This window comes from Dromiciops gliroides, chromosome 6 (genome assembly GCF_019393635.1).
Source record: "Dromiciops gliroides isolate mDroGli1 chromosome 6, mDroGli1.pri, whole genome shotgun sequence".
NCBI lineage: Eukaryota > Metazoa > Chordata > Mammalia > Microbiotheria > Microbiotheriidae > Dromiciops > Dromiciops gliroides.
The window spans coordinates 90,933,579-90,952,455 of NC_057866.1; the positions used below are offsets into that span (position 1 = coordinate 90,933,579).

The window sequence follows — 18,877 nt, forward strand, 5'->3', positions numbered from 1 at the left end:
TGAGGGCCCTTTCTATCTCTGAGCATCCGATCATGTGAATTGGATTATATTGAACCAGATCTCTTTCCTTATGACTATCAATCACTGGTCTGAATTTTCCCCTTTGGAGACATTCTCCTGAATGAAAAGAAAACATGAAAAATGAAAAAGAAAATTGCTTCCTCCCATGTAGATGTCCCTTCAGATATTTTAAAAGAGAGATCCTGACCCAATCCCAGTCCCACCACACCTTCCACCATCACCATAAGCCTTCTCCAGGATAAACATTCTTAGTTCATCAATTCCCATACCTCCTAAGTCTCTGCTTGGTACAATGGAAAGCACGTTCAATTTGGATTCAGAAGACCTGAATTCAATTTTCAATTCTGATAGTAACTGTGTGACCAAGGGCAAGTCATTTAACCTCTCTGGGTCTCATCTATAAAATGAAAGGATTGGACTGGATGGTCATTAAGTTGCTTTCCATCTTTAAATCTATGAACCTATGATTTTTGCCTCCTCACCCTGACTTTTCCCAGATTAAACTCATGTTTGTTAATGTCTCTCCTAAAAGAAGTCACTCAGAACAGGACAAAAATGCCCAGATGTGGTCTGCCCAGCCAGGGTTACCTCATTTGGTTAACCCACAAAACAGGTTACACAAATATCATTATAACCATCTTACATATGAGAACACTGAAGGTCATGGGGATGAAGTGACTTGCACAAAGCTCCATATCCAATGTCTGTCAGAGCTGAGATTTGAACCCAAGTCTTCTGACTCTAAGCCCTGTGTTCTTCCCATTATATTGTGCTACTTCTAGTCATTTCACTCTCCCCTTCCTTCCCACATATCAAATCAAAATTTTAAAAGTGGGGGAGGCATCAAGGTAGCACAATGGATAGAGCACTGGCCCTGGAGTCAGGATGACCTCAGTTCCAATCCAGCCTTGGATACTTACTAGCTGTATGACCCTGGGCAAGTCACTTAACTCCCACTGCCTCAAAAAATAAAATAAATAAAAGGGTGATGGAATCATCTCCAATGTCCCTTTTAGTTCAAATGCTTATGATCTTATGACCTGTGGTCCAAAGACCCTAGTCCTAGTTCCAGTTTCACTACACATTAGCCAGATGGTATTGGGTGTCAGCTCCTGGTGATGATAATATCTGTCCCACTCACCTCCCCTTAGGTACAGAGAGGCTCAAAAGAGACAATATTGATGAAAGGACTTTATTATAGGGCTTTGTAAAGAAAGTGCAACAGGAATGAAAGTTATTATTTTTGGAAGCAAAATGATAAAACAACCAAAATGGCAGGCACTCTCTGTAATCTTTGGATTTAATTCACATTTGTGCATGTTGGTATGTATAGATGCAGGGTTGTCTTTTGGAAAATGTTGAGCTTTGAGTCAAGAAGACCTATATTTAAAATCCCACTTTGAACACTTCTTAGCTAAGGGACTCTGGGCAAATCGTTTTAACATCTTTGAGCTTTTTTTGTTTTGTTTTGTTTTTTTGTTTTTGCAGGGCAATGAGGGTTAAGTGACTTGCCCAGGGTCACACAGCCAGTAAGTGTCAAATGTCTGAGGCTGGATTTGAACTCAGGTACTCCTGAATCCAGGGCCGGTGCTTCACCACTGCGCCATCTAGCTGCCCCCAACATCTTTGAGCTTTGAGAGGTTGTGTTGTGTAGTAGAAAGGGTGCTAGATCTAAAGTCAGAGGACCTGGGTTCAAATCCTATCTCTGACACTTAATACTTGGTGTAGCCTTAGAGAAGTATCTGGTTTTCTCTTTTTCTTTCTTTCTTTTTTTTTAAGGATTTGGAAAGGTCAAACAATGCTCCCAGCAAAACTCCCAAGTGCAGCTGGAACCACATTAAAATGTAATTGGGAAATACTTAACAAAATAAATAAAAGATAGAATAGAACATAGATAATGTTAATATATGCTTTCCTAAGTCAACATGTGGCCAGGTGATCCTTATGTATGGGTTGGTACCCCCATCTCTATTTGCATTTCTTACCACTGGTCTACATAAGCTCTAAGATCCCTTTAAGTTCTAAATCTATGATTTCTATGCTCTACTAAGGTATAGAGTGTGATATACATTGAAGGAAATAGTTTCTAGGAAGAAGTACCTCTTTGTTGACAAAAATCACAGATCCTTCATATATTCACATGGGGTGTGTGTGTGTGTGTGTGTGTGTGTGTGTGTGAGAGAGAGAGAGAGAGAGAGAGAGAGAGAGAGAGAGAGAGAGAGAGAGAGGGAGAGAGAAGGAATACATACACAAAAGTGTGTTCACAGTGAAATAGGTCACTAGTTAATGTGTATTGTGCGTGAAGACGTATGAGTGGGTGATGTGTGCATGCAAATGTGCCTGTTCTATATGTGTGGAAGCCTGTCTGTGCGTATGCTGATATATGTCACATGTGTATGTCATATGCATGTGTTTCAGAAGGGATATGTGTGGCTAGGGTACACAAGTGTGTACGCATTTGCATGTCTGTATGTTTTGGGAGAGGTGTGTCTGGACAAGTTAGGGTACACCTCTAGGGGACTATTTTCACTTACCTCCAATACTCTGCCTGTAATGTATTTTCCACAGCTGTCACATCTAATGCCAAATTTAGTATGATAGTCGGCCTCGCAGTAGGGGACACCATCCCTAAGAATGAAAATAGACAATAATTAATAAGGTTCTCCATTTTCTCTATAAACCTATGAGCATGCTCAGCTTTTTTAAAGGCTAAAACACCATAAACCTTGAAAATAAATACACATCCAAACATGAGGAATAGTTTTTCACTTTAGAATTAATAAAATGCCTACCCCAACCCCCACAATACCACACTTCATCTTTTAACTGGACAAGATTTGTGAGAAATGTTACAGTTAGAATATGGACTCTCTCAGTTTCTTCTACAACAAAATTTCTACAATAGAAAGTTTTTTGAGAAAGAAAAAACACTAAAACAGGGGATAAAGGTAATCCTTAGACTAATAGAATTATGAAGAAAGAACAAAAGACAGTTGTGGCCATGTTTAGTCAAAACTCCACTAATCAGTAAATATTTGATGCCTGTGTTGTTTAATGCTTATGGGAAAATGATGAATTGTAAGAGTCAACATTTAAAACTGAATCAAGGGGCAGCTAGATGGCGCAGTGGTTAAAGCACCAGCCCTGGATTCAGGAGTACCTGAGTTCAAATCCAGCCTCAGACACTTGACACTTACTAGCTGTGTGACCATGGGCAAGTCCCTTAACCCCCATTGCCTAAAAAAACAAACAAAAACAAAACAAAAAACTGAATCAAGTTACCTCAGCTGCTTCTCTCATAAAAGCAAAGAGCACAATGCCACATTTGCTGAGAGTGGAGGAGGGGCTTAATAAGTCACACTGCAATGATGATGGTTATGATAATGATAAGTTTCTTTCTACCCTTTCATGAGTTCAGTGTGGTCTATTAGATTCCTAGCAAAATGGAAGTCAAGATAAGTTGTCCACTTTCCCTGTCCCGTTATTATACTCTGCCATGTTCTCAAAGTGTTCATGGAATTCATGGAATGTCAGACAGGAGGTCTTTGGAGCATAGAGACTATTTGACCTGGATAAGACCCTCAGACTAATGAATAGATCAGGGCTCGAGGGTACCCAAATATCATCTAGTTCCCTGTGCTCCTAAGGAATGTCCTAGCAGTTTGTCTTGCCTCCACTCATGTTCTCACACATAGTTGTAATCTGGAGCAAGATATCCTATGAGACTCAGACTCTACCTCTATTTTAAGGTCACCTGTGTAGAAGCAAGAGGGAAAGAGGGAGAGAGGGAGAGGGAGAGAGAGAGAGAGAGAGAGAGAGAGAGAGAGAGAGAGAGAGAGAGAGAGAGAGAGAGGAAGAGAGAGAGAGAGAGAGAGAGAGAGAGAGAGAGGAAGAGAGAGAGAGAGAGAGAGAGAGAGAGAGAGAGAGAGGAAGAGAGAGAGAGAGAGAACGAACGAGAACAACAAGAGAACAAGAAAAGAAAGGAGAGGAGAGGAGAAGAAAAGAGAAGAGGAGGGAGAAAGAAATGTGGATGGGGGCAGCTAGGTGGCACAGTGGGTAGAGCACCAGCCCTGGATTCAGGAGTTCCTGAGTTCAAATCCGGCCTCAGACACTTAACACTTACTAGCTGTGTGATCCTGGGCAAGTCACTTAACCCCAATTGCCTCACTAAAAAAAAAAAAAAAAAAGAAAATAAATGTGGATGGCTTTAATAGGTAGTGAGATTTTAGTCATTAGATGTCCTCAAACAGACAATATTTGTTTAAGCTATTGTAGAAGAGATTCCCATTTAGATTGCAAAGCCTTCTGAGATCTCTTCCAGAGATTCTGTTAAGTATGATTCTCTATGTCCTATCATCTAAACAATTTTTTAAATCACTGCTGAATTATGGCTGAAGATTCTTTGGTTGACCAAATTGGCTGAAATCCCAGAGCATACAGAGACCTTGGAACATCAAATGTCGATAATAGAGAAATTCTAAGGGATGTGAGACATGAGGGTAGCCTAATCTTTCCTTGTACTCCAATAGTGATGTTGCAACACACCTTGGTGGCTGTCCTTCCTCACCATATGCAGCCTCATGCTTGATACACATAACTCTGACTGCTAAACATTATCATAATTAAGGTGAGAAAGAAATCTGGCCCCAAGGATTCAATGGTACAAGATACTCACTGAATCCATATACCTGAGGCTGAGTCAGGGAGTTGTAAAAGGTAAGGTTTCCATGGAAACAGGAATCTGCCCTCATCTCAAACTTAACAGTTGTATTTTTGGAGAACTATGTGGGTTGGTAAGTAACATGAATGCAATGGGGGTGAGTTAACTGCATAATGTGAACTTAAATTCCTGCATTTTCTGACTTGAGTTTTAATTTGCAAATAAACTGCTAACACTGCTCTAAGCTTTCAAAGTTTAACACATTTCTGCTGTTAGTCATATTTTTCACTTAATTCTAACAATGAAATTAACATTCATGTTGGAAATACTAAGGAGTTACCAGGAATGTCATATCCTTGTTCTAGAATTTGAACTTTCTTTTTAAAGGAAAGTCAGAGAGTATAATTTGGTGTAAAGTCCCTTTCAGGTTGAATGTTCTCTCCCTCTTCATCTATGCCTCCCCCTGGCTTTCTTCAAGTCATAGGTAACATCCCACCTTCTACAGGAAGCCTTCCCAAATTCCTCTTAATTCAAGTTCCTTCCCTAGGATAATGATTTCCTATTTGATCTTCCCATAGCTTATTTGTACCAAGCAGTTGGCATGCTCTCTCCCCGATTAGAACAAGAGCTCCTCAAAAGCAGGGCCTGTCTTTTGCCTTTCTTTGTCTGCCTAGTGCTAAGCTCTGTGCCTTGCATATAGTAGGTGCTTAATCAATGTTTATTGACTGACTGAATCTGGCATTTGTCATTAACTCTCAGACGACCTTATAGGCAAATCATACCCCTCATCTTAGTTTCTTGGTATGTAAAATATAGATGTCAGATTAGATGATGCTTCAAGTGCCTTCTAGCTTTCATAATTGGTGATATTTAATCTGATCATTCCCTCTGCCTTTTTCCCCCCTCTTTCTCTGTGATGAGCTCTATTCCTGGGAAGCTAGGTGGTACAGTGGATAAAGCACTGGCCCTGGATCCAGGAGTACCTGAGTTCAAATCGGGCCTCAGACACTTGACACTTACTAGCTGTATGATCTTGGGGAAGTCCATTAACCCTCATTGCCCAGCAAAAAAAAAAAGAAAAGAAAGAAAGAAAGAAAGAAATGAAAAGCTCTATTCCTATCTAAAAATCTAAGTCCATCTTCATTTCAGCAGACTTCATTAAAAAAACTAATAAAATAACTGAATTAATTCTGGATACAACGGGATACCAAGTAACCATAAGGATATTCATAAGGAAAAGGCAAAAAAAGAGGGGGGGGCGGCTTTGATTCATGGGAAGAAATACTTTGGCCATTTAAGAGCTCCCCTTTCAGTTTGTGGAAAGTTCATGTGCTATTCCCAAATTCATTTTGCTCTGAGACTATCGTCCTCTAAATTTACTAAAGTCAGCAAGCCCTCCAGTCAATGGTAGATTCCCATGTACTCCATTGACCCCAAAATCCAGCCTCTAGGAATTTACCAAGTGCTTTTCTTACATCTCCATCAGGTCAAGGATAATAACAATAACAACAAAATTAATAATAATAATAATACTTTTTTAAAAGTATTTTTCTGTTTACAAAGTCTATTCCTCACAATAAGCCTATGAGGTTCTGAGTACAAGAATTATTCCCATTGTTTTATTAATGAGAAAAGAGGCTCCGAGATCTTGTGACTTTCCCAAAGGCAGGAGGGTAGAGGGGGAGCCCCTGTTTACATAGTGCTTTAGAGTTTGCCATGGGCTTGCCATACTGTGAGCTCTTATTTATTTACTTCTTTAGAATTTTTTGAGAACTTGCCTCAACCACAACCCTGGGAGACAAGGAGGGAAAAGGTTATCAGTCCCATTTTACAGATGAAGAAACAAGATCACTGAGGGGAAGCCCCTTTCCCTAGGATTAATACTGCTTGTAAGAAAAGGACCCAGCAGGGGTGTGATTCCAAGTCATATTGATGCACTAAAAATGCTTCTTCCATGACACTTGGCTGCAGAGTCAAGTCTCAAACTTGATTTAAGTTCAGTACTCCCCACACTGGCTCCATTGGTGACTGGACAACAAAAACAGCCATTTTACGATTATTAAAGCTTAAAACTTCAGTAAGAATTTTGGGATACTATGTATAAACCTGTACTTTCTTTGAAAAGTGCTTTTCATGCATTATTTCATTTTATCCTCATGGCAACTCTAGGAAGTGATGTTATTAGTTTCATTTTATATATGTGGAAACCGAGGCTGAGATTAAGTAATTTATCTAAAGTCACACAGCTACTAAGTGTCTGAAGCAGGAGTCACACTCAAATCTTCCTGACTACAAGTACATCACTCTAGCCACCGAATTATGACCTTGGATAAGTAATTTCCCATCTTTCTAAGTTTCAGTTTCCTCATCTGTAAAACACAAGAGTCTATTTTTAAAAGTCTCTTAGTTTTCATTTGATAATTCTATGATTCCCTTAAATGATCTCCCCACCATGTTGTGCTTTTGCCCAGGTCCTATGTTGCCTAGAATGCACTCCCTTCTCATGTCTACCTATTAGTCCATTGACCAGCATTTATTAAGGATCTACTTATGTTCTAGACACTGTGCTAAGCACTGGGTATACAGTGGCAAAAATAAAAATAAAACCTGACCAACCAAACAAAATCAGAGTTCCTGCCCTCAAGGAGCTTACATTTTAATGACAGAGACAATAATTAAAATCCTTTTCATCCTTTAAGGTTCGCTTCAGGTGACACTTTCTCTGTGGAAGCTGAGATCATGCTTCTTTTATTGAAATTTTCCTAGATCCCTTTTCTTTGTCCCCTTCACTGTCTACCTTACTTGTGTACAAAGCTGTCACCTATTCTTCTCCTCCCACCCCAATCTGATAGAATGTAAGTGTCCTGAGTTCAAAGACTGTGTTGCTTTCATCTTGGTAACCTCATGCTCAAGCATGGGACCTTCTGAATGGCAGGCACTTGAGATAAGTTTCCTGAAACATTATTTGATTTTTGTGACTGTTTGAATGACGTCTCCAACTTACTTGCTAATATACTCTGCATTCAGTTGCTTTCCACAAGTCTTGCATTTAAAACAGCCCAAATGCCAATGTTTGTCCAGAGCCACCAGAGATTGGCCATTTTTGATTTCTGCTCCGCAACCTCCACAATCTGAAAACACAAACACAAAGACACTTCCTCATGACTTTTTACCTTTATCATCAAGCCCAAGCAAGGAGAAAACCTCCTACACCTTCCAGGTTGGGAAAAACAGGGTGAGGAAGCCAGTGTGAATGCCAGTTTGCCATTAAAAGGAGAATGACTGAGATCTGATGGCAGAACGGCCACTCTGGCATCTCCAAAGAGGCAACTGCTAAGTAGAACTGCTACGGAAGTACCATTGAGAGGTTAGGCGATTAAGTCAAAGGGTCAAAGGAGAATTCAAAAGAGGGGGTGGTCAAAAGGGCCTCAGGAAGTGCTGGGATCATTACTATGGTGCTAGTATGCCAGGAACACACCTGTGTCTCATCTCCACCTATTCACAAGCATGAAATAATGGAAAGACAGTAGGATTTGGCAGCTAGGTGGCACCATAGTGCAAAGGACTGGAGACAGGAAGACATCTTTCTGAGTTCAAATCTGGCCTCAGACCCTTACTAGTTGTGTGACTCTGGACAAGTCACTTAACCCTGTTTGCCTCAGTTTCTTCCTCTGTAAAATGAGCTGGAGAAGGAAATGGCAAACTAATCCAGGATCTTTGCCAAGAAAACCCCAAAATGGGGTCATGAAGAGTAAGATATGACTGAAACGACTGAACAATAAGTAGGATATGTAGTCATAAGACCCAAGTTTTGATGCTGGCTCTATCACTTTCTACTTGTGGGATGTGAGACAAGCCTTTTTATGGCCTCAGTACCCTCATTTGTAGAAGGAGGAAGTTGGCTTAGATGAATGGTTTTCAAAGTGTGATCTAGGGACTCCTAGAGGTCCCCAAGATTCTTTCAGGGATACCATGAGGTCAAAGCATTTTTGTAATAATATTAAGACAATTTTGATTTCTAATATGGTAAACATCAATAACTATAATCCATATAAATAAAAGCTCTTGGGTAGAGTCCCTAATCATTTTTAGGAGTGTAAAGGGGTTCTGAGACCAAAATGTTTGAGAACTGCTAGGTTTGATGAGATCTAAGATCTCTTCTAGCTTTTATAATGCTATGATCCTACGTCTTCCTTCCAGGACCAGCTCAGGTGCCCCCTCCTCTTCTACTGCGGCTTGGATACTACTGGAACATTGGAGGTGATTGAGAAATACTTCCTGAATGAATGGAAAGTCCCTCCACAGATGTACATATCACAAGCCCTCCGTGTCTTTGTAGGTTCTCCTTAGGAGTTCCTGTGCCCTCCCTATCCCCCTGGTCAATTCCTAGTGACCAAGCTTCTTTTGATAAATGGGCTTCTGGGCTAGTTGAGAGGCACTGTGGCATAGTAGATAGTTAGCTGGCCCATAGTCAAGTCCTAACTAAGATATTGAATGTACTTCCCTGGGCAACTCAACCTCTCAGCCCTCAGGTAACTCTCTAAGAGTGCAAGTTGGAGAACAATTATCAGTTTTTATTGATAATAGGAATTTTATACAATAATGAAATCATAGGTCTGGGTATGAAAAAATAATCTAGCCACAGAATCCTAGGATGTTGCAAGACCCCTACTTGAAGCATTTTCAGGCTGGTCGGACCTGTTGTAACCTGAACTCTACTAGGATAATGTCTGAAAATGCAGGGGAACCTTCAGGGCATAGAGAGACATCTAAAGAGAACCTGATAGGAGGAGTCCCCTTATGACAATATTATTAGCCAAAGCCCACAACCTGGGAAACCTAAGCATTATTTGTATGAGCTAAACATGAAGGGATTCTTAACAGCGATGATGAAACAAAAAAGGATAAGATAAAAATATGAGCAGTTGGCATGGAAACAGCAACAATGATTTGAATAAGTTACCCAGAACTCATCTGAGTAGTGTGCTTCTTGCTGTGGATGATTACTGAAAAAGCTCATTGGGAGCTGAAAGGAGGCACAAGGACACAGTCCAGGAGAGATGGAAAGGTAAAGACTAAGGCTTCTGCTAGGTGGTGATGGAACAAGTTAGAGTGGGGCAGAGGGGACAAAGACTGCCTCTGCACATCTACTGAGTTCTCCTATACAGAAATTCACAAGAGACAAAACCAAAAAAATAGTCAGCAATAAACCTATGACCTTAGATATCTGTGTGCAAATGCTCAAGTATGAGTAACAGTCCAAATGAACTAGAAATCCTAATTCAAGGAGGTAAATTTGGACATCAGCAGTGTCACAGACGCTTGGTGGGATGAAACCTATGACTCGGCTATGGCTCTGAAAGGGTTTAGGGCTGATTCAAAAGTAACTGGATGGCCTAAAGGAGGGTAGGAGGAGGCACAGTATTTTAAGAGGATGTCCTCAGGGAAGGAAATACAGGAACTAGGGAAAGAAATGTCCAGGGTATGTGGGTGAAGGTTTTTAACTACTTTGTACATGTCTATTTGCATTTGTTCTTTTTAAATGTATGGTATATATGTGTGTATGTATGTATATGTACATATGTATTTATGTGTGTGTGTTATCTTTCCCATTAAAATCAAGGCTCCTTGTGAGTAGAGATTGTTTTATTCTTTGTTCTTGTACCCCCAGTGCCCAGCATAGTGCCTTGAATAGGACAGGCACTTAGTAAATATTTGATTGATAATTGAAGATTGATGGAGGCAGAAATGGAAGTATTAGTATCATTGAAGAATAAAAAACATGAGGAGTTTGGCAAACAGGCCATAAGCTTAGCCCAGAGGCATGACATAGTTCAATCATCCAGACATCTTCTGGAGTGCTCTCTATCCCTATCCCTAAAAAAGAAATTAATACATTGACTTGCCTCAGTGATGCTTTTGCTATTTAAACAGTAGAGGAAATAATGAGAGTAAATGCTCTTATGGATTTGATTTTTCTCAATAAAGAAGAAGGAAACAAGGGAACTGAACAATCCACTTCTGAAGTTGTGAAAGAAGAAAGGGAACCAAGGCGTTATCTCACATGCATTGTCATTTTTGGGGCAAGTACATTTTTCCAGAGTTAAAGGTAGAGGTAGGATCTTATAGACTATATATGGGAAGAAGTCAGTCCAGGAGGTCTATAAAGTTCTCAAGAATTAAATAATGGCCACTCAGTGGGAAGCAGTTCTGAGGAAAAGAAAAAAGGGTAAGTTGGCTAAATAGACTGATGTGGATACATAGGGAAATAATAAATCATCTTAGATCTTTAAAATGTCCACAAACAAAAGATGAAAGCAAGGGATCAACATAAACCCTGACAAAACCCTATAAGCATAGTGTAAAGCTCCCAATGGCATGAGGATAGCTAAGAATGTAAAAGAAAACAAAAAGTTTATTAGTTTGTTATTTTTAAGGATAAATAGAAGGATTCAAGTAGATGGGATTGATGATAACAGGTGACAGAAAGAAGGCAAAACTACTCAACCCATATTTTATTCCTCTTTTCTTTGCTAGCAAAAATAATCTTTGGATAGGAAAGACCATAACAAAAATGATTAATATAAAGTTGAAACTCTAGAGAAGTAGTGAGTAAGAGATTTCCTACCTACTTTTGGTAAGTACAAGCCACAAGGCCAAAACATACTAGATCCCAGGGTTAAGAAGTAACTGATAAGGGCAGCTAGGTGGTGCAGTGGATAAAGCACCGGCCCTGGATTCAGGAGTAACTGAGTTCAAATACGGCCTCAGACACTTGACACTTACTAGCTGTGTGACCCTGGGCAAGTCACTTAACCCCCATTGCCTCGAAAAAAAAAAAAAAAGAAGTAACTGATAGGTTAATGATCATTGAATGACTGTAGAAAAGGGAGAGGTGTCCTGGAATTAGTGGTTTATTTTACAGAAGAGCAACTGAGGCAAATGGGGTTCAGTGACTTGCCCAAGATCACACAATTAGTAAGTGTCTGAAGCCAGATTTGAATTTAGGAAGGGAGTCTTCCTGACTCCAAGCCTATATACTTTATCCACAGTGCCACCTAGCTGCCCAGAAATTGAATTAGAGAAAGATTAAGTGATTTGCCCAGGGTCAGATAGCAATTAAAGGAAAGGGTTACACTTTGAATCCAGGTCTTTCTGACTACAAGTCCAGCACTCTAACCATTATGACACACTGCCTCAAGGTAAAAAAAAAATGTTGCATGCCTCGAGTCATTTCCCCTCAAAATATCTGTTTGCTATTGGAAGGATGTGGCTGCAGAATGTTATCCATGCCCCAGCTGGGTCTTTTGACTTCCCACAATTAGAATCCAAGATCATTAATCTGAATTTTCTGGCTTTTGTCAATTAAAGTATTTACCAAGGAGCTCCTATATGCCCCTGCTGTTCTTGCTACTTAAAGATAACCACGTTAATACAAATGGGTTTGATGAATAACCAGAGGGGTTCCCTGAACATTTGGCTTTCTCTGTGAAAAGAAATTTATCGCAATTGGGAAAGTCCAGCTTCCAAAGGGATGGCCATGTTCCCTGAGGAAAGAATTAGCAGAGATGAAAAACAGTAGCAAAGAGACAGATGCAGAATTGGCACATCCCTGCCAGGCCAGATTTTCCTTGTGTGTTCATGTACAACTCCCACGACTGCTGGTTATTTCCTCATCTGGGTTCATTCTTCACTTACAATAGCAGGCATTGTTTTATTCCCTTATAATTACATTCCCCATTTCCTTTCAATTTATGGTCCTTAAGACTTGCACAGATCTCCTTTGGGCAGAATGTGGCCTTTGGATAATCAGAGAATCAACAGAGAAGAAACACCAGCAATCATGTAGTCCAACCCATGCCTGAATGATGATGATGATGACAAAATACACATTTTCATGGTGCTTTCTGGTTGAGTAGCTTCCTCAAATCAACCTTATGAGGTAAGTAATACACATCCAGCTCAAATTGTTAAGAAGTTTGTCCTTATGTCAAGATGAAATCTGCCTCTCTGCAGCTTCCACCCACAGCTCCTACTTTTGCCTTCTGGAATCAAACAGAACAAGTCTCCACTTTTTCTTTCCCATAATGGTTCCATCTGGGGGTCCTGAGCCGGCAGTGATGGGCAGAGGCTGCACAGACTCAGAAAGAAGAACCAAACTGACCTCCTATTCCAAATATTGTTACTTCAGTAATGATTCTAAAATGAGCCAGGGTGAATAAGGAAGCCACACACATCTTAGTTCATATATTAGGTGATTCTGTGCTCCCACACTGTGCTAAGCACTTGGGGGATACAAGTAGGTCCACACCATCGTCCCTAGCCAACCTACAACCTACACCCAACCCCAGAGTTTGTAACCTAATTCAGAAGAAGAGTCGGATTCACCTAAAAGGAGACAACAATAGCAGGCATTATCCTCTATCCGTGTCAAATGAGGAGGAAATCCAGTAAATGACCCACAGCAGCTCTGCAACTTATTGTCTTAGACAGTTGTCTGGGACATGGTGATGTTAAATGTCTTATTGGGAGTCAACCAGTCAGCATGTGGTAAAGGGAAAACTCAAACTCATTAAACTAGCATTAAAGAAGACATATTACTCTGCTTTGCTCCTGCATAGTGAGAATTTCTAGGCCTTTCCATGTGACTTGCAGCTAAACTCTCCCATATGTGTTGTCTCTCCCTAGTAGAATGTTAGGTCCTGGAAAGCAAGAACTATCTTGCCTTTCTATTTGTATCCCAGAGGTTAGCAGGGTGCTTGAGACTTATAAGCACATAATAAATTATAAGTACATAATAAATGTTCTCCCTCCCTGCTTGCTTCCTTCCTTCCTTCCTTCCTTCCTTCCTTCCTTCCTTCCTTCCTTCCTTCCTTCCTTCCTTCCTTCCTTCCTTCCCTAAACAAGATAGCAGAGATTCATGGGACTTAGAATGGGAAGGGGCCTTAAAAAAAGACTACCTAGTAGCAGGGTTTCTTAATCTATTCTATGTCATGGATCCTTTTGATAGTCTGGTGAAGCTATGGACCCTTTCTCTGAACATTTTTAAATGATTACAAAAGGAACCTTTTATACCAAAATACTGTTATCAACAAAACTGAATGACCTGAGTAGGGGAGGAAGCTGATGACAAAGGAACTTCCATGGGACTATTAATGGAGGGGTGCCCAAGAGTAGGAAAGCTGTTGTTTCGTAGGTAGTTTGGTAGTAAGTGGAAGCTGGCCATTGTGTGGTTGGAAGGTAATAGGAGCAGAGTGTTCAGTGAAACAATGGGGTGAGAACTGGGAGGCAAAATATACTTTTATCTGTAAATAGAGAAGATGGAACAAGATGGCATCTAATGTCCCTTCCAGCACTAAATCTAAGCTCTTCTGACTCCATCAGCCTCAGAGGTAATACTCCTTTCCAGAATATGAGAAACAGATTTGTGGTTCCAGGGGATGGAATGTCTATTTCTCTTTTACCAGCCAGTCACATGGTTTGGATTTCTGACTCTCCCGCTGCTTTCTCTCACCAAGTTGTGGTACCCGGTGGCAGTGGCAAGAGGGCTTCTTTTAGAAGAAAATGGTAGTTATAAAGGAACCAACTGTAGACCCACAAGACCACAATTCCTCTATTTAATATATATATTTAAAAACCTAATTGGCCACAAGTAACAATAAAGTCTTTCCATTTACACAATAGTATGTTGACAGGCTCCAAATTGAGCCACACTCCTAAGGGCTTTAAAGAGACTGGGAAAGGTCAGGGAGGAAAGAAATGTTGAGCAAGGAGAGCATTCATTGAGTTCTACAGATCTGCTGTAAGAATCAGTAAAGAGCTTCCTGGCTGGCTCTTGTAGCAGGCAGCTCCCTCCCCAACCACTACACTATTCCAAATCACAAAAGACCATCCAGCCTGCCTCAAATGACTCAGCTTCTCATGCAGGGAAACCAGTGGTAGGTAATGAAATCATGTGTGAATCCCATAAGTCTGGGTTTATTCCTTATAACAGGAGAACAGACACTTAACATGGAGACCTCGAAGACTCTACCCACTCCAAATTTTTACTCTTTTTACACTAAATCTAGGTTTCACACATCAATTCATTCTGTGCTCATTGACTGGAAGAGAGCATGCAATCAATAAAGAAGCATTTATTAAGCACCTGTTATGTGCTGGGCACTTTAATAGGAACTAGGAAATAGAAGACAAAAAGGAAATGAGACAATCTCTGCTTGCAAGGAGTTTACATTCTCCCAGGAGGAGCAACACATATGTAAGTTTATACAGAATAAATGCAAAATTAATACACAGCAGTTTAGGGAGGGTGGGAACTAGTGGATAAGAGAGCAGGAACGCTTCCTATAAAAGGCTGTGCTTTGAGTCGAAGGAAGTGAAGTATTTTATGAGGCAAAGATGAGGAGGAATAGCATTCCAGTGATGGGACAAGGTCAGTACAAAGGTATGGAGAAGGGAGATGGAATCTCTATGTGAGAAGCAAGCAGGAATAAGGCCAATTAGACCAGGAATGAGCCTGATCTAATGCAGTGTCCATGGGAGCAGTGAGAAAGAGACAGGAATGAGGGTTATGTGCAACAAGAAAGGATGACATTTGGCAATTGGCTGGATGTGTGGGGTGAAGGAGAGGGAGGAGTGGAGGATAATGCTGAGGTTGTAAATCTGGGAGATTGAAAGGCTAGTTCTGAAGCCCTCAACAGCAATAGGGAAGATGTGAAGAAACACTGGGTTTTGTGGAAAAGATGAGTTCTTTTTTGGACACTGTGTCATTAAAATTGCGACCAATATATTCCTGTCCTCTTCCTTTCAAACCCTTTCATAAATTCATTACAGGAGTCAACCCAATGTGCTAGGAATCTACCTTGCTTTATTTTACTATCATAAGAATACCAGTGAAACATCTGGTTTGCCCATCAGTTAGTCCCTTTTCTGACTATGTCACCTGCCCATCTTATTTTCTGGAATAATATCAGTGTTGTGGTTGTAAACCCCAGTTGTTTTATTTAAGGCCTAAAACAGGGCAGTTTTAATTTTGTTGTTGTTGTTGTTGAGGCAATTGGAGTTAAGTGACTTGCCTAGGGTCACACAGTAGTAAGTGTCAAGTGTCTGAGGCTATATTTGAACTCAGGACCTCCAGAATCCAGGGCCAGTGTTCTATCCACTGTGCCACCTAGCTGCCCCGAGTTTTAAATTTTAACATGTGTATATAAAATTCATTTATCCTTTGTTATAGAAAAGCCTTAGATGCTATCTATTCTAATATACTCATTTTAGAAATGAGGAAACTGAGAGTCAGAGAGGATAAATGACCTGCCTGAGGTCTTATAGGCACTAGATGGCACAGCCAAGAATTAAATCTAAGCTATTTGATTCCAAATTCAGCACCCTTTCCTCCTTAAGCATACACTCTCTGCATGGCTTAGAGGCAAATGATTTGTGGATTTGTGCTAACTTCTCAAACAATCTTTTAAAAAGCCAAGCTCTAATACATCTAGAAAATTGCCAAAGATGACAAAAGATGAGTATGATCAATGGTGGAAGGGTTGTAGAAAGTCAGGTACATTAGTGAATTGTCAGTAGAACTATGAGTTGGCACAACCAATCTGGAAAGCAATTTGGAACTATGCAAATATAACACTCCCTTGGGCAGTGTCCTGGAATGCCCCGTGCTTTATGCAGAGAGATATGTGGCTGAGAAAATGCAGAGCACAGAGCCCTGGATGTCAAAGGACGCAACAGGGTTGACTTCCCAGGCATTCCTGTGGCTCTCAGGATCCAGTCTGTAGCTTGCTCAGCATTCTCTCAGCTAATCAGTAGTCATGTCTCCCTCTGAATATACACAGCAATGAGCTGTCATTCAGGGTACTGTCCAAGGTAGCATTTTATAGAGTCGTTAAAATGTCTATACTCACTGATTCCATTGCTAGACATATCATTCCCTCCCCACCTCCTTGAAAGGAGGATATGGAAAAAATGACTCCTATACACCAAAATATGTATTGTGTATGTATGTGTGTGTGAGTGTGTGTGTGTGTGTGTGTGTGTGTGTGTGTGTGAGAGAGAGAGAGAGAGAGAGAGAGAGAGAGAGAGAGAGAGAGATCAGATGTTCACTGATCAAGAATGGCTAAACAAATTGTGATACATGAATATAATGGAATATTATTGTGAGGTAAGAAATAATCATGAAGAATACATAGAAGCATGAAAAGATGTCTAGGAACAGATACAAAGTGAAGTAAGCAAGGCCAGGGGAAAATATGCTTAATGTTAACATTATAAATGTGAAGAATAATATGAAATGACTAAAACTTAAAGTTACAAAATTATAAAGAATAAACTTGAAAAAAAAAGAATAAACTTGGCCCCACAGAAGGGATATGAGAAGATATCTTACCCTCCTCTTTTTTGGAGGTCAGGGTTTCAATTTAATTGGTTTTAATGATTTTTCTGCTTTTCTTTTAAGAAAAATCTTTGCTACAAGGGATGAATTTCTGGGAAGGGTACAAAGGGCAACCTGTGTGATATTAAAAAACAAAAATTACTGGTAAAAGTCTACTTTAAAAAGGATTCAATGCAGGTTCATTTCTACTGGCTCAGAAGAAGATGATAAATCTTGGTTTGAAGCTGATCAAATACTCTCTCTCTCTCTTGTGACTTTTTTCCTTGTTAGTATATTATAATCTTCTACTAAATCCCTATACTCATCATGGAGTGGAGTTGAAGCTGGGCTCTTGAAAACTAAGCCAATGAAAAGCAGTCTCTGGTTAGAGATTGCTGACATGCTAGAAGGGCTTGAAGAACAGGTCATCTGTTGGATTCTGTGTCTATCATATAAGGACCTCCCTTGTTTGACATAGAGAGGTTCCACACCAGGTTAGTCACAAGGCATAAAGTGGTTATGATCTGCACCTGAGGGAAGGGGTGGGTGGAGGGTGGTGCACTCACATTAATGGGATAGTAGCTTCTTGAAAGTTTGAGCCAGGATTTTAAGTCGTGTTCTGACTCAGTTTTATCAAGTATTTTTTCCCATGGTAATTAATCATGCTATCATTTATATAGTGCATTAAGGTTTGCAAAGTAATTCATATTTGTTATCTCGATTCTCAATATTTCAACATGAGGACCTCATCATTTCTCAGTATGTGGGACTCCTCACCTTTAAGGTTATTTTTCATGAGCTGCTGTGTCCAGCGCAAGCCAAAATAATAGTTAACTTTTACACAGCACAGTGCTTCAGGTTTTATAAAGGTTTGCAAAGCATTTTACAAATATTATCTCATTTTATCCTAACAATGACACTGGGGGATGCATACTGTTGGCATTCTCATTTTACCAATGAGGAAACTGAGGCAGACAGAAGTTAAATGACTTGCCCAGGTTCATTCACCTCTTAAGTCTCAGAGGTGATAACTGAACCAGAGTCTTCCTGACTCCAGGTCCAGTGCTCTATCCACTCTGTCACCTGACTGCCATGTTCTGTGGGGGTGGAGTAGGAGCAGGCATTCTTTTGATGATGAGCTTCTTTGTAATTGGCTAGACTGACCCTCAATAGCAGACAGTCTATTAACAAGGCAGCACTTGAAACCTCCTCAGTCAAGGAAGATCTGCCAGTTGATGAATAATTATTTAGTGCCTACTATGTACCAGGCACTGTGCTAAACACTAGGGATACAAAGAAAGACAAAAAACAACAGTTCCTGACCTCAAGGAACTCACAGTGTTGGGGGAGGAGGTGGTAGACAATATACAAACAACTACACACAAACAAGTTATATACAGGATAAATTGCAGATCAGTTCAGAGGCAAGGCTAACTTAGATTAAAGGAAATATGGAAAAAGCTTCTGGTAGAAGGTGGGACTTTAGCTAAGGCTTGAAGGAAACAAGAGTAGGAGATGAGTAGGGAGAGTTCTAGGCATAGGGGACAGCAAGGGGAAAGTATCCTGTGTGGGGAGATGTAGTGTCTTGTGGGAGGAAAACCAAGGTGGCCACCATCGCTAAATCCAAGAGTATATGGAGATACATAAGGGGTAAGAAAAGTGGAAAAGTAGCGGGGGATCAGGTCATAAAGGGCTTTAAAAGCCAAATAGAGGATTTTACAGTTGATCCTGGAGACAATGGGAAGTCCAGAGGGTGAAGTTGTTAAATATGCATTCTAGGAAGATGCACTGGACAGTTGAGTGGAGGAGGGACTGGG

The 18,877-nt window shown here is 40.3% G+C and overlaps 1 protein-coding gene across 9 annotated transcripts in view; it reads right to left on the reverse strand.

Annotated features, from left to right (window-relative positions):
* Positions 1-18,877, reverse strand: part of ABLIM2 (actin binding LIM protein family member 2) — a 303,505-nt gene that overhangs the window by 136,196 nt on the left and 148,432 nt on the right. For all 9 annotated transcript variants that reach the window (XM_043970589.1, XM_043970596.1, XM_043970593.1 and 6 more), the window contains exons 5-6: positions 7,686-7,812; positions 2,556-2,649 (exon numbers count right to left, since the gene is read on the reverse strand). In XM_043970589.1, coding sequence (XP_043826524.1) covers positions 2,556-2,649; positions 7,686-7,812 — 221 coding nt within the window. The remainder of the gene's footprint in view (positions 1-2,555; positions 2,650-7,685; positions 7,813-18,877) is intronic.